This window comes from Salvelinus alpinus, chromosome 3 (assembly GCF_045679555.1).
Source record: "Salvelinus alpinus chromosome 3, SLU_Salpinus.1, whole genome shotgun sequence".
NCBI classification, from domain to species: Eukaryota; Metazoa; Chordata; class Actinopteri; order Salmoniformes; family Salmonidae; genus Salvelinus; species Salvelinus alpinus.
Genome location: NC_092088.1, coordinates 79,578,456 through 79,594,222, shown reverse-complemented (window position 1 = coordinate 79,594,222; position 15,767 = coordinate 79,578,456). Strand labels below are relative to the sequence as shown.

The following is a 15,767-nucleotide window of genomic DNA, read 5'->3' as shown; positions in this document are numbered from 1 at the left end:
TTGTTAAACTTTATTTTAAAAAAGAGTAGCTATATTATTGAGAATACATTTTTAAAAGCATGAGTTATAACAATTAGGGAAAACAACTAATAATATCAACACAAAGAACATGACAAACAGGTCGATGCAACCAGCAGGCGTGAGACAGTGCCGATTGATAATTCTCACCGTAACATGACAAACAGGTCGATGCAACCAGCAGGCGTGAGACAGTGCCGATTGATAATTCTCACCGTAACATGACAAACAGGTCGATGCAACCAGCAGGCGTGAGACAGTGCTGATTGATAATTCTCACCGTAACATGACAAACAGGTCGATGCAACCAGCAGGCGTGAGACAGTGCTGATTGATAATTCTCACCGTAACATGACAAACAGGTCGATGCAACCAGCAGGCGTGAGACAGTGCCGATTGATAATTCTCACCGTAACATGACAAACAGGTCGATGCAACCAGCAGGCGTGAGACAGTGCTGATTGATAATTCTCACCGTAACATAACAAACAGGTCGATGCAACCAGCAGGCGTGAGACAGTGCTGATTGATAATTCTCACCGTAACATGACAAAGGAAAATGTGATGTCAAAATTGATTGATTATTCTTCAGCAAATAATGAAATACTGTGATATTCAGTCCATAAAACATGCTTTGAGGTACTTAAATTATACAGTGATCCCTCGCCACTTCGCGGTTCACTTATCGCGGATTCGCTATTTCGCGGATTTTCATAATGCATTTTTTTTTTTTTTTTGGTGCATTGTGCTCTGCATTCTGATTCGCTAAAAACTCACTCCCGCTTCTTGTATCAAAACATGCTACGAATTGTGCTATCATTTTGTCGTCTCGTGCAGTTATGTGTACGTACATAAAACAGCTTGGCAAATTTACATTAAGTTGGCCAAATTATCTTGTAATTTCGAACATCTCCTAAACCCATAATGTCGACGAAACGGCCTACACGTGAGTCACTGTATTTGTATACATGTAATAGTTGCTAATTGTAAAAAAAAAAAAAAGTTTTCTATTTCGCGGATTTCACTTATCGCGGGTCATTTTCGGAACGTAACCCCCGCGATAAACGAGGGATTACTGTATATTCTTTATACAGATAGTACTGTACATAATGCAAGATGCTGTAGGTAGGGATAGGGCAGCAGTACAGGGGTGTAAGTAAAATTCCAGGGCCCGTAATCATTTAGCGTCTCTGATTAAGTGTGCTGATCGAGGATCAGGTCCCCTTGTCCATGTTGTCTTATTCATTATGATCTAAGAGGAAAAATAAATAATATCAGCACTCTGACTTAGAGACGCATTATGAATACGGCCTAGATGATTGAAGGGCTTGGTCCACTCTTAGAGGAGATTGGAACAGGGGCATCTCTGCCTGTGTCTGAGGGGTCCAGGAACAAGCTCAGCATTCCAGATTGGGGCCAGAAATCCGGGTCTCTCTATGGATCACTGATGGAACATCCGGAAGTTGGGAAGTTAGAAAAAGGTCAGGGAAGAGTCGCTCGGCCACGATGTATCATGTTCCCTACATCTGTCATCTGAGTCTTCACCAACCTGCCTGGAAACAAGGACAGAGAGCTTTGAATCCAATATACACCCAGGCACACAGGTGAGTAGCGATCTTGTAGCCCCTTTATTAGCCCCTTTAGCCGAGACATCTGTGTCAATGTGCAATTAACAGAGTTACAACTGCGGGCTGGCAATACTTGGCAGTTACTCAACTCTACACTCTGTAATTAACAAGCTAATTGATGATTCCTGTCTGCAGACATTGTACCCCTCTATTTATGCCTGGCAATTTTTATGAAACACTACAACACCCAAATAAGGCACTTCAGAGACCCTTTACCCAACAGGAGTCAGGAGAATCTCGGGTTAAATATATATCTGCCCAGAGGGAACACTGTATCGACCCCAGTTGTGTGGAGCCGCATCCAGACAGCTTAGTAGGGAGGCTCGTCATTCTCATGACCTTTACCCTCCCCTCTACCAAAAGAGGTGGAGTCGGTTTGAGTGGCTATGGTTCTGTATCACCGACATATTAGCAACTTGGGAGCTGGAGGACCGAAATAGATAGATGGCTCCTCCCTCTGTGAGATACCTAAAAACAGCCCCCTGGCCTCAATCCAACCCCCCCCCCCCCCATTACCACAGGGGGAGACACAGTACCATAAAGAGGCTCTAGACTTAGGGAGTTACATTTGGGACACAGACTTACACTTAGCCCTGAGGTAGTTTCAGAGATCACCTTGGAGCAACAGAAAATAAAACATTGCAAACCATTCAGGGAAACCATTTGAGAAGTACATGCATCAGCATTCTGACAATGTTTTATTTTATTTCTGATCCACATTTTAATGTACGGACAGATATAGAGGGGTACATGAAGGGGTACATGAAAGTAATTAAGGGCTCGAACCCGTCTCCGAGGGGGCATGTGATGAGCTTAAATTAACAGATGAAACTGACAACAATAATGGCGATCAAACTAGCAGTCTTTCAGCATTTGGTGAATTATGGACAAATCTTTAAAGCTCATGGATTTGCATCTCAAAATGCTCCATGCAATGAAACAGCCTCAACTGTGAAATGGAGAAGACTTTTTAATGGCCTCTTATATAACATGTGAAAAGCAACATCTACGATTACAACTTTATCTGTGCCTGCTATTTTGAGAGGCGGCAGTTTGGATGTCACTAAACTGAGCTATTAATTGAGTTACTTGTGCGATAACGCCAGGGCAAGTCCCAGACCAGAATCCTTTGCAGTAGGCAGCAGTCTCTCACCTTTGATCTGGGCACACTGAGCTTGTTCACTAACAGCCACATTCCTGGGCGCTCTCGGCCTGTCCCCTGCGAGGGGAGCGCAGCTGTCGCAGCGCCGCGTCTCCGTACTGGATCCCTGATCCCATCCGCTCCGGGTCCAACTCTCCTGGAAGAGAAGAGAGAGATTCAAAGAGAGAGAGAGAGGAAGGTTGAAATAAATTCCCTGAGCTGAAACAGTTCAGCTGGTAAACTATGCTTTCATTGCTGTTGGTTAAGGTGAGAAGACACTGATAGCCGAGAGATACCCGACTCTATCTTGTTGAGAATTTTCCTAGCACACTGCACAAAGGCCTCCTCCACGTTCTCCCCTGTCAGAGCACTGGTCTCCAGAAACATCAGCTCTGAAACAGACAAGACAGCGGGACACAATATTAACATTGACTATCCTTGATGGATAGGAAACCCAGTGTTCTATTCAATAAGTAAAGCCGAAGTGATACAGAATGCACAATGGAAATTTAAAAGGTAATTTCTGATTCAAATCAAATGTTATTTGTCATGTGCTCCAAATACAACAGGTGTAGACCTTACAGTGAAATGCTTACTTACAAGCCCTTAACCAACAATGCAGTTTTAAGAAAAATAAGTGTTAAGTAAAAACTAGTAAGAGTAAAAATAAAAAATGTAAGTAACAAATAATTAAAGAGCAGCAGTAAAACAACAATAGCGAGGCTATATACAGGGGATACGGGTATAGAGCCAATGTGCGGGGGCACCGGTTTGTCGAGGTAATATGTACATGCAGGTAGAGTTAAAGTGACTCTACCTAGAGTGGACATAAGCAGTGTTTACCATGAATACAGTCACTGCTAATGCGAAAACATTGCCTTTAAATTTCAATCACGCTGCAACACTGAACTTCGGTGATATGGATTGAATAGAGCCCTAAATCAGCATTTAGCTGTGGAGGACATGAAGCTGCCAAGGTTCTGTGTGCACTAGTTCACAGTGTTGTCCTACAGTGACCTCTAGTGGGGCATGGAAAACACTCAAATTAGGATCTTATGGTAATTGCTTCACCTTGGCGTCTGTGGACACTGTGGAACAGTGTCTAGAGGGTAGGAGCTACCGTTTTGGGTGATATATAACAAGCGTTTTAGAGCAGGAGTGCTGATCTAGGATCAGCTTAGCTTTCTTGAACACAATGACTAAAATGACAGAAGACCTGCTCCTAAATCAGCACTCCCAGTCAGACGCTTGATACATACCGCCGTTGGATTTCAGTGTTAAGCGGGATCATCATTCATACTAAAACCCACCATTTTCCTGAGCAAAGCGAGACGCCTCCAGGAAGGTGACCTCCCGGTCTGCGTCCAAGTCCTTCTTGTTACCACACAGGATGATGACAATGTTTTGGCTGGCCAGCATCCTGGCGTCTGTCAGCCAGTTGGTCAAGGCGTTGTAGGTTTCCCGGCTGAGGACGATGAGGTCAGATAGATAAAATAGATTGAGAGGACGAGAGCAGTGAAGACACAGATCAGATGGTTGTTTCCATGAATCAAATTTGACTTTAGTAAGGTTAGAGCAGTGTTTCCAAAAAAAGATGTGCTACCAATGAGTCATATATCTAAACTCAGCAAAAAAATAAACGTCCCTTTTTAAAGGACCCTGTCTTTTAAAGATAATTCGTAAAAATCCAAATAACTTCGCAGATCTTCATTGTAAAGGGTTTAAACACTGTTTCCCATGCTTGTTCAATGAACCATGAACAATTAATGAACATGCACCTGTGGAACGGTCGTTAAGACACTAACAGCTTACAGACGGTAGGCAATTAAGGTCACAGTTATGAAAACTTAGGACACTAAAGAGGCCTTTCTACTGACTCTGAAAAACACCAAAAGAAAGATGCCCATGGTCCCTGCTCATCTGCGTGAACGTGCTTTAGGCATGCTGCAAGGAGGCATGAGGACTGCAGATGTGGCCAGGGCAATAAATTGCAATGTCCGTACTGTGAGATGCCTAAGACACCGCTACAGGGAGACAGGACGGACAGCTGATCATCCTCGCAGTGGCAGACCACGTGTAACAACACCTGCACAGGATCGGTACATCCGAAACATCACACCTGCAGGACAGGTACAGGATGGCAACACCAGGAACGCACAATCCCTCCATCAGTGCTCAGACTGTCCTCAATAGGCTGAGCGATGCTGGATTGAGGGTTTATAGGCCTGTTGTAAGGCAGGTCCTCACCAGACATCACCAGCAACAACGTCACCTATGGGCAGAAACCCACCGTCGCTGGACCAGACAGGACTGGCAAAAAGTGCTCTTCACTGACGAGTCGTGGTTGTCTCACCAGGGGTGTTGGTGGAATTCGTGTTTATTGTTGAAGGAATGAGCGTTACACCGAGGCCTGTACTCTGGAGCGGGATTGAGTTGGAAGTGGAGGGTCCGTCATGGTCTGGGGCGGTGTGTCACAGCATCATCAGACTGAGCTTGTTGTCATTGCAGGCAATGACAACGCTGTGCATTACAGGGAAGACATCCTCCTCCCTCATGTGGTACCCTTCCTGCAGGCTCATCCTGACATGACCCTCAGCATGACAATGCCACCAGCCATACTGCTCGTTCTGTGCGTGATTTCCTGCAAGACAGGAATGTCAGTGTTCTGCCATGGCCAGCGAAGAGCCCGGATCTCAATCCCATTGAGCACGTCTGGGACCTGTTGGATCGGAGGGTGAGGACTAGGGCCATTTCCCCCTAGAAAAGTCTGGGAACTTGTAGGTGCCTTGGTGGAAAAGTGGGGTAACATCTCACAGCAAGAACTGACAAATCAGGTGCAGTCCACGAGGAGGAGATGCACTGCAGTACTTAATGCAGCTGGTGGCACACCAGAAACTGACTGTTACTTTTGATTTTGACCCCCCCCTTTGTTCAGGGACACATTATTCCATTTATTTTAGTCACATGTCTGTGGAACTTGTTCAGTTTATGTCTCAGTTGTTGAATCTTGTTATGTTCATACAAATATTTACACGTTAAGTTTGCTGAAAATATACGCAGTTGACAGTGAGAGGATGTTTCTTTTTTTCCTGAGTTTAGGAGTCGTGCTCATGTACTAAATTCAATATGTCTTTTTAGAAACATTTGTTGTTTATTCACAAAGATGGATGACAGTGTAACGGATGTGAAATGGCTAGCTAGTTAGCGGTGGTGCGCGCTAATAGCGTTTCAATCGGTTACGTCACTCGCTTTGAGACCTTGAAGTAGTGGTTCCCCTTGCTCTGCAAGGGCCACGGCTTTTGTGGAGCGATGGGTAACGATGCTTCATGGGTGACTGTTGTTGATGTGTGCAGAGGGTCCCTGGTTCGCGCCCGGGTCGGGATGAGGGGACGGACGTAAAGTTAAACTGTTACATTGATGCTGTTGACCCGGATCACTGGTTGCTGCGGAAAAGGAGGAGGTCGAAAGGGGGGTGAGTGTAACGGATGTGAAATGGCTAGCTAGTTAGCGGTGGTGCGCGCTAATAGCGTTTCAATCGGTTACGTCACTCGCTTTGAGACCTTGAAGTAGTGGTTCCCCTTGCTCTGTGGAGCGATGGGTAACGATGCTTCGTGGGTGACTGTTGTTGATGTGTGCAGACGGTCCCTGGTTCGCGCGAGGGGACGGACATAAAGTTAAACTGTTACAACAGCTCCAAAACAGCATACTCCTTGAAGGTAACCCATAATAAAGCATGTATTATTTCTCCTGACTTACCTGGTGATGTCATACACAAGCAGCGCTCCTGCAGCGCCTCTGTAGTAACTCCGCGTCACAGATCTGGGAGAGAATAACAATTGTAACATCACTTTGAAATACATCATTGAACCACCTGGGACATTTTACACATCAGAACTGCATTTATTAAATTGACATTATCCATCTCCTACTCCAAATATAGCTAGCTATACATAACAGCATTTAGTGCTGTCCTCCAAAGATGATCAGGTGCCATCCAAGTCGCAAAACAAAATCCTACATGGTGCTCAGTAGTAGTGCTTCAGAATTTTAGCTGCACTCCACATTAGTAACTCCCCAACATCAGCATTTTAGCAGCGCTAAAATAAATTATGGCCGTATTGGCCATTATTTATTTCCTTACTGTTCTAAGGATCTGGCACCAGTTCTCTAATGGTCGCCTGGAGATGAAACGGTCCAAGTGTAACGGATGTGAAATGGCTAACTAGTTAGCGGGTAAGCGCTAATAGCGTTTCAATCAGTTACGTCACTTGCTCTGAAACCTAGAAGTAGTGGTTCCCCTTGCTCTGCAAGGGCCGCGGCTTTTGTGGAGCGATGGGTAACGACGCTTCGTGGGTGACTGTTGTTGATGTGTGCAGAGGGTCCCTGGTTCGCGTCGGGGTGAGGGGACGTACTAAAGTTATACTGTTACATTGATGCTGTTGACCCGGATCACTGGTTGCTGCGGAAAAGGAGGAGGTTGAAAGGGGGGTGAGTGTAACGGATGTGAAATGGCTAGCTAGTTAGTGGGTACGCGCTAATAGCGTTTCAATCAGTTACGTCACTTGCTCTGAAACCTAGAAGAAGTGGTTCCCCTTGCTCTGCAAGGGCCACGGCTTTTGTGGAGCGATGGGTAACGACGCTTCGTGGGTGTCAGTTGTTGATGTGTGCAGAGGGTCCCTGGTTCGCGCCCGGGTCGGGGCGAGGGGACGGACGTAAAGTTATACTGTTACACAAGCTGGTTTGAATAAAATGTCTGATGCCCTGCCACAGTATGAGTAGGTATGTGAAATGCTGTCTTGTATCATACCTGAATCTCTCTTGTCCTGCAGTGTCCCAGATTTGGAGTTTGACATATTTGTTCCCCACGTTGATTATCTTTGAGCCAAACTCCACTCCGATGGTGTGATTCGAATCGTCTTTGACTGCGATTTAAATTAAATCGTTTCATGTTAAAAGCACAACACATCAGTTGATCACAACATATTTATTGATTCAAAGCTCTTTTAACCTTAAAGTGTAGCTTGTACCTAAAATACATGTTATAGCTAGCTAGATAGGAAGTACATGTCAGTACAATCCAGGCATTGGACAGGACTTACATCTCTTCTCAATAAACTGGTGAAGAAGACATGATTTTCCAGTTCCGGCATTCCCAATCACTAGGAATTTGAACAGGAAGTCTAGAAGAGGGAAAACAAACTTCATTTTTATTCATATTTCATATTCATTGTAATCATTAGATCATGCATATTCATTAGGCTAGTTGGATAGCTAGCTAGTTAACATGTGTACACGAACAACGCATTTGCAATGCCAATCATCCAGCAGCACAGCACCCGGCTTAATCAGCTTGCTATAACTAACGTTAGCTGAACTAACGCATTTTTTTTTGCTTCATGTATAGCTAGCTACTTTTTCGCCGACATTTAACGTTAGCTACTGTCGCTCTCTGAAATGTAGAGGATTGTCTAGATAAGAAACCAATTAGCTAATGATGACATTTGACAGAGATGCAAGCTATCTAGCTAAAGCTATACCCCCATCAACGAGTAAACAGGAAACGCTAACGTTAGCTAGCTAGCATAGGCTATTTGTTTTGATAGAGACATAGCAATGACGTTACACCTGCTCCATCGTCGCCTCTGGATATCTATTGTAATGCGACCTTACTGTACTAGTGAAGATTTCCTACCGTATGTCTCAGACATGGCCAGGGTTGTGTTTTGTTAGCTAGTTAAAATAGTTATGTCCACTTGTTTTTCTTGAGTCAAAGCAGCTTCGAAATAAAAATAATAATTGAAGGAAAATCCCTAATGATATCCGTGAATCCTACTGGATTTTCACTCTCACTTCCCGTAGAACGCTTTTTCAAAATAAAAGTTGCATCAATCAACATAAAAATATCTATATATTATAGCAACTACAGTTATGTTGAAAGACATTTAACTTAATGTATTACTATTTTAGAGGAATCGGATTAGGCTACTTTTGTATTACTTCTATTTCTAACACCCAGATCTATATTTTAAACTGGAATAGGTACATTTTATTCAGAAAATGTGTGCTTTTTTCAACTATTACTATTGGTTTTAGATCTATTGTCTAGCTAGACATGTTGTTAGCATTTTGTCTTGATTAGAGCTAGCCTGATCTCAGATCTGCTATCATTGTCAAGCCACACATGTTTGCATGACAATGAGTGACAAAGCATCGGTATGATGGCACAAACAGACTGGCTTTCAACAATATTTGGTCTCATAGTTGGCCACGATCTTAAGTCTAGTTGGTCTGGATCTAGGGGTAGAGGCCAAGTATGTTGGTCTATATACTGATATACTAAAGACTAGTTAGATGTCTAGTTGGTATGATTGGTTTGATTTAATTGGCCTAGACCTAAATCTATAATGAACTTAGATATTTAGCTTGTCTAGTCTCGGTCTATGTTATAGTTAGATGTGTAGTTGTGCCTATCTATAAAAAAGGATAGCTATTTATTAAGATTGATCAGTACACAAAGAACCTGCTGCTTGCAGCTTCTCATAAGAAGAGAAGCTTGGTGGTAAACATGGTATACTGTAGAACAGGTTGTTTGTGGTCTAATATACCGCGGCTGTTAGCCAATCAGCATTCAGGGCTCGGTGTCACACAGTTTATACTGTAGAACAGGTTGTTTGTTCATAGGTCATTTTCTTGTATGGTTTGCCCGATTCCTACAGAGTAAAGTACATGTACATTGAAGGTGAAATGCAAAGGCAATTACATAAATATTACTTCACAAGTTATACCTGTCTAATGGTTCATGTATGATTGAATCAGATTGTACATGAGCTTCTGTATAGACCTAGGCATATTGTTTGTCTCAGAATAAAATTGATATTGTCTACAAAATAAAAACAAGTAGGCTACCAATACGATGCAGAAAACTATAGTAAACCATTTACAGATAATATATGCAAAGAATACATATAAGTAGGAGAAGCTCAGTCTTCAGTGGTATATATAGCCTATAGTGGTACAGTTGAAGTCGGAAGTTTCCATACACTAAGTTGACTGTGCCTTTAAACAGCTTGGAAAATTCCAGAAAATGATGTCATGGCTTTAGAAGCTTCTGATAGGCTAATTGACATAATTTGAGTCAATTAGAGGTGTATCTGTGGATGTATTTCAAGGCCTACCTTCAAACTCAGTGCCTCTTTGCTTGACATCATGGGAAAATCAAAAGAAATCAGCCAAGACCTCAGATAAAAAAAATTGTAGACCTCCATAAGTCTGGTTCATCCTTGGGAGCAATTTCCAAACGCCTGAAGGTACCACATTCATCTGTACAAACAATAGTTTGCACATATAAACACCATGGGACCAAGCAGCCATCATACCGCTCAGGAAGGAGACGCGTTCAGCACCTTGTGAAGATGCTGGCGGAAACGGGTACAAAAGTATCTGTATCCATAGTAAAACGAGTGCTATATCGACATAACCTGAAAGGCCGCTCAGCAAGGAAGAAGCCACTGCCCCAAAACCGCCATAAAAAAGCCAGACTACGGTTTGCAACTGCACATGGGGACAAAGAGCGTACTTTTTTGAGAAATGTCCTCTGGTCTGGTGAAACAAAAATAGAACTGTTTGGCCATAATGACCATTGTTATGTTTGGAGGAAAAAGGGGGATGCTTGCAAGCCGAAGAACACCAGCCCAACCGTGAAGCACGGGATGGCAGCATCATGTTGTTGGGGTGCTTTGCTGCAGGAGGGACTGGTGCACTTCACAAAATAGATGGCATCATGAGGTGGGAAATTATGTGGATATATTAAAGCAACATCTCAAGACATCAGTCAGGAAGTTAAAGCTGGGTCGCAAATGGGTCTTCCAAATGGACAATGACCCCTTCCAAAGTTGTGGCAAAATGGCTTAAGGACATCAAAGTCAAGGTATTGGAGTGGCCATCACAAAGCCCTGACCTCAATCCTATAGGCAGAACTGAAAAAGCGTGTGCGAGTAAGCAGGCCTACAAACCTGACTCAGTTACACCAGCTCTGTCAGGAGGAATGGGCCAAAATTCACCCAACTTATTGTGGGAAGCTTGTGGAAGGCTACCCAAAACGTTTGACCCAAGTTAAACAATTTAAAGGCAATGCTACCAAATACAAATTGAGTGTATGTAAACTTCTGACCCACTGAGAATGTGATGAAAGAAATAAAAGCTGAAATAAATCACTCTATTATTCTGACATTTCACATTCTTAAAATAAAGTGGTGATCCTAACTGACCTAAGACAGGGAATTTTTACAAGGAATTGTGAAAAACTGAGTTTAAATATATTTGGCTAAGGTGTATGTAAACCTCCGACTTCAACTGTATATATAGTGCAGGTATTAACCCTGCCGAAAGGAAAAGAGTAGGATAGAGCACCACTACCAGACACACACACACACACACACATCAGCAGAAGAGACTGCCTAGACTGTAGCCTGTTTGCCAGATAGCCAGTAGAGAGAAAAAGACACCATATAGAAAACACACGTCACAGCACAGGGGTAACCCTACAAGTAATACCTCATACAATAATAATGGCAGAGCAATTTGACAGCAACTTAATAGAAACAATTGACAAGAACGAACCCAGTAAACAACATTAGAGGATTTGCAATCATCTGTATTACCTCCCAGTAGAGTGCAGAGGGTATGAATGGGTGTGTGGGTGTTCATAGACAAAACAAAGGCCTTAAAATGTCCAAAATCTTCTCGGCTACATGTCAATAGTACCACCCAACATCAATACAGTTCAAATAACAATACACAATAAACTTGCAAGCAACCTCCCTTTAACTAAAATGTCAACCCAAATACTTCTGGCAGGGCAATAATAGTCCAGCGACACTGAACATCAAAGGGAAGCGCATTGAAAAATAAATAAAGTCTGCTGTAGTGATGGGTAGTTTGCGAACGAGTCGGCTCTAAGAGCCGGCTCTTGTCGGTGAACGTTGGGAGCCGGCTCGCATATCAGAAGAGCCGAATCTATTTATAAGAATATTTTAAAATGAAGATATGAATAATCAAAAGATTTAAATTAATAGAATTAACTAATTCAATGAACGAAAAAATACGTTTAATAATATAGGCCTAAATGCTCAAGCGCACACATTCGTTCTGACTGTCTGCTCAGACTAACAGCCTAACCTGTTGTTCCTGTCAATCAGACACGCAGTGTCAACCAATGAACCAAAGATACGTGAGGTGAAGGAGGGCCAAGCTTTCTCACTCACAGTCACATTTAGCAGCCGAGGAGAGAAAGGTGATAGTGATAGTGGTGGAGCCACACGTGGAGATGTATCCACTCAGTCAAGTAGGCCTACTCCGCGACCCACAGCAACGCAGTCTTCTATGGACCAGTTTATGCCAAAGTCTATGTCTGTAGCAAAACAAGGCCAAATTGATATTGCATTGGCTAAAATGATTGCCACCGATTTCCAGACATTTTCTGTCATGGAGGACAGAGGTTTTAGAAATTATAGCAATAGTCTAAATCCAATGTACACAATTCCAAGCAGGAAAACCCCATAAATCCCCTGTTAACGGTAATATTCTCTGCCTCTGTCATCCTTACCCACACCTACAATCACATACATCTTTCACTCTATGGGGAGTTGAGTTGTAGCAGGGTGTTGCGTTCCCTCTTCCAAGAGGCGTACGTAACACAATGGGGGCTCATCCGGGATCTTTAAACCCACCGGATCCCGCTGCTCTGAGCTCTCTGTGATTGGTGATTGAGGTGTGATGGTAGGTTGTGAATTTGGGTGACTTGTTTTGTTTGCGTGTGTTCAATAGGCTGCTGTGTACCATGGCTGCCTCAGCCGTCTCTCAGTTTATTGAAGCGCCCTCTGTTGGTGGGATTGCGTAAAGTAGACCTTTGCGCTATAGCTAACCATTATGGACTCTTCGTCCCTTAGAAAGCCCTAAAGTCTGAGCTTTTGGTGCTAATCGGGGAGGGTTTAGTGAGAAAATGAATTCTCATTGAAAGATGAGGAGAGGGAGGCTTCAGGAGAGGAGACGGATAGACCTTTCGATGCCAAGTCAGCGGAGGAAGGGGTTGCTCGTACCCCTTTTACATTGCCCCGATTCTACCCTTTATCTTCTGCTTTGGGTTGTTCAGACGGAACTGCTAGGTTAAAGGTGAGGCTGGCCCGTTTGGAAATGGAGCAAAAGGATAAAGAGCGCGTTAGACAGATGGAGTTTGATTTAGAAATTAGGAAAATGGAAGCCGACAAGGAGGTTAGGATCCGACAACTGGAGCTAGACACTGGCTCCAGTGCGACTCCACAACCTGCCCATCATCAAGCCTGCTTCGATGTAAGTAAAAAATATTGCTTTAGTCCCTCCATTCCGGGAGTCGGAAGTTGATTCCTATTTCTCTGCGTTTGAACGTGTGGCCGCTGCGCTGCATTGGCCACTCGAGGTTTGGCCGCTCCTGTTGTAATGTAAATTGTCTGGGAAAGCCCAGGAAGTAGTAGCCGCTCTCTCCCTGGAAGACAGTTTACAGTATGATATAGTTAAAACAACCGTGTTAGCGGGCTTATGAGTTGGTGCCTGAAGCTTATAGGCAGCGCTTCAGTAACCACAAAAAACCCTCTCATCGTACTTTTGAGTTTCCAAGGGACAAAGAGTCTCTGTTTAATCACTGGTGTTCAGCCAGCAAAGCTAACACATTTGCTGATATTCAGGAGTTGATGCTGTTGGAGGATTTTAAAAGCAACCTGCCTGATAGAATTGTAGTTAATTTAAATGAACAGAAAGTGGCAACATTGGCCCAGGCAGCAGTGTTGGCAGATGAGTATGCTTTGACACACAAGACTGTCTTTGGTGCGCCTCGTTTTGAAGGCCAAACGATTACGTCATCAGTGCCTTGTTCGGGTTGCTTTTACTCCGACGACCCTTCGCACGAAATCCGTGATTGTTTTTACTGTCACCAAAAGGGTCACGTGATTGCGGACTGCCTGGTTTTGAAAAATAAACCGAAACAGTCCCTATCACCATCCCCTAAATTAAAAAGCGTGGGTTTAGTCCAGTCTTTGGCTCATCTGTTGGACCGAATTATTGATTCAGCATTTGGGAAACTGGATCCTATCTATGCTCCGTTTATCTCTGCCGGTTGTGTTTCCTTAACTGGAGAACAAGCTGATCAAAAGCCCATACAAATCTTACGAGACACCAGGGCGGCACAGTCAGTAATCGTTACTGATGCTTTACCCTGGTCTCCTGAAACGTATTGTGGCTTGCATGTCATATTACAGGGTATAGAGACAAAAACTGTACCTGTACCATTACACTGGGTCCACTTAGTCAGACTTGGTATCAGGACGTTTCCGTGTTGGTGAGTGTCTACACTACCAGTAAGAGGAGTCACATTGCTAGTAGGGAACAATATCGCTGGTGGTAACGTCACTCCTGTGTTAGAAGTAGTAGACAACCCAGAAATCAAAACTGCAGATAAATTGGTTCAAGCATTTCCCAATGTTTTTTCTGCTGAGGGCACAATCTCGCAAGCTGGAAGATGTGGTGGATTTGTCTAGTTCCATTTTTGAGAATGGTGAGGTAGAAGACAAGGTACCGAGTATTCCTTCTGCAAGGCCTATGGTTTTTACCCCCTTAAACTAAGGCAGGGGAAAGTGAAATCGCGCCCCAATTACATGACATTCTTTTGTCTGTCACCCCCGAGAAGGTGATTGAATGTCAAAAGGGAGACACCGGTCTTCGCAAGTGTATTGCTTTGGTAATTTCCATTGAGGAAGCTAAAACTAGGGAGACCGCCTACTTTACGGAAGCAGGAGTTTTGATACGTAAATGGGCAGCTCATGACACTGTTATTGACTGGAGTCAAGTGGTTGTTCCTACAGCAAGTGCTGTCACTCGCCCATGACCAGGTGTGGTTCGGACATTTGGGGATCATGAAGACCTATAACCGAGTCCTTCAACATTTTTTTCTGGCCAGGTTGAAGTCTGACGTGGTCCAATTTTGTAGGTCATGTATGTCAACTCACTGGGAAAGCGAATCAAACAGTTCCTCATGCGCCCCTCTGCCTGATTCCTGTGGTGGGGGAACCGTTTGAACGAGTGATAATTGATTGTGTAGGTCCGTTGCCGAAAACCAGGTCAGGTAACCAGTTCTTACTAACAATAATGTGCAGTGCTACTCGATACCCAGAGGCTATCCCTCTCCGTACTATAACGGCTACGACTGTGGTGAAGGCACAAGTGAAGTTCTTCTCTACGTTTGGACTCCCTATAGTTATCCAAACTGATCAGGGAACCAACTTTGTCAACTGTTCTCAAATGTGTTAAAGACGCTGTGTATTTCCCATCAGGTCTCCAGTCCATTTCATCCGGAGAGTCAAGGGGCCCTCGAACGCTGGCATCAGACGCTAAAGGCGATGCTACGCAAGTATTGCATGGATACCAGTACCGATTGGGATGAGGAGGTGCCCTTTGTCCTATTTGCTATTAGGGAAACAATACAAGAGTCCGTAGGGTTCAGCCCTGCTGACCTTGTGTTTGGACACACCCCACGGGGTCTGCTAAAAGTTTTGAAGGAGAATATCCTATCTCCTACACCCAGTAGCGCCCCTAAAAATGTGTTGGATTATGTCAGTAAGATACAGGAGAGACTGCACGCCGCATGTGCGTTAGCCCAAAAGTCTCTCCTCGTCTCAAACTCATGAAATTACATTATGACAAAGAGGTTGGTCTTTCTTTTTGCACCAGGGGATCAAGTTTTAGTTTTGTTGCCAATCCCTGGCTCATCTCTGTCGGCACGTTTTTCTGGGCCATATCTTGTGGAAAAGAAACTCAGTGACACCAATTATGTGATAAAGACCCCAGATCGTAGGTGTTCTTCCCATGTGTGTCATGTTAACATGCTGAAAGCATATTATATGCGTGACTCTCCAGACAGCTCCTCAGGTAAACCGGTCCAGCCCGCCATCTCC

At 43.8% G+C, this 15,767-nt stretch overlaps 1 protein-coding gene across 1 annotated transcript; it reads right to left on the bottom strand.

Moving 5' to 3' along the window:
• Positions 1-1,096: 1,096 nt before the first annotated feature.
• Positions 1,097-8,642, bottom strand: LOC139571415 (ras-related protein Rab-4A-like). Its single transcript, XM_071394264.1, has 8 exons — positions 8,480-8,642; positions 7,887-7,967; positions 7,595-7,709; positions 6,544-6,606; positions 4,098-4,252; positions 3,084-3,179; positions 2,800-2,944; positions 1,097-1,571 (listed from the first exon to the last, which is right to left on the bottom strand). Exons 1-7 carry the CDS (start codon positions 8,493-8,495, stop codon positions 2,829-2,831), a joined length of 642 nt encoding a protein of 213 aa, XP_071250365.1. The 5' UTR covers positions 8,496-8,642; the 3' UTR covers positions 1,097-1,571; positions 2,800-2,828.
• Positions 8,643-15,767: the final 7,125 nt, after the last annotated feature.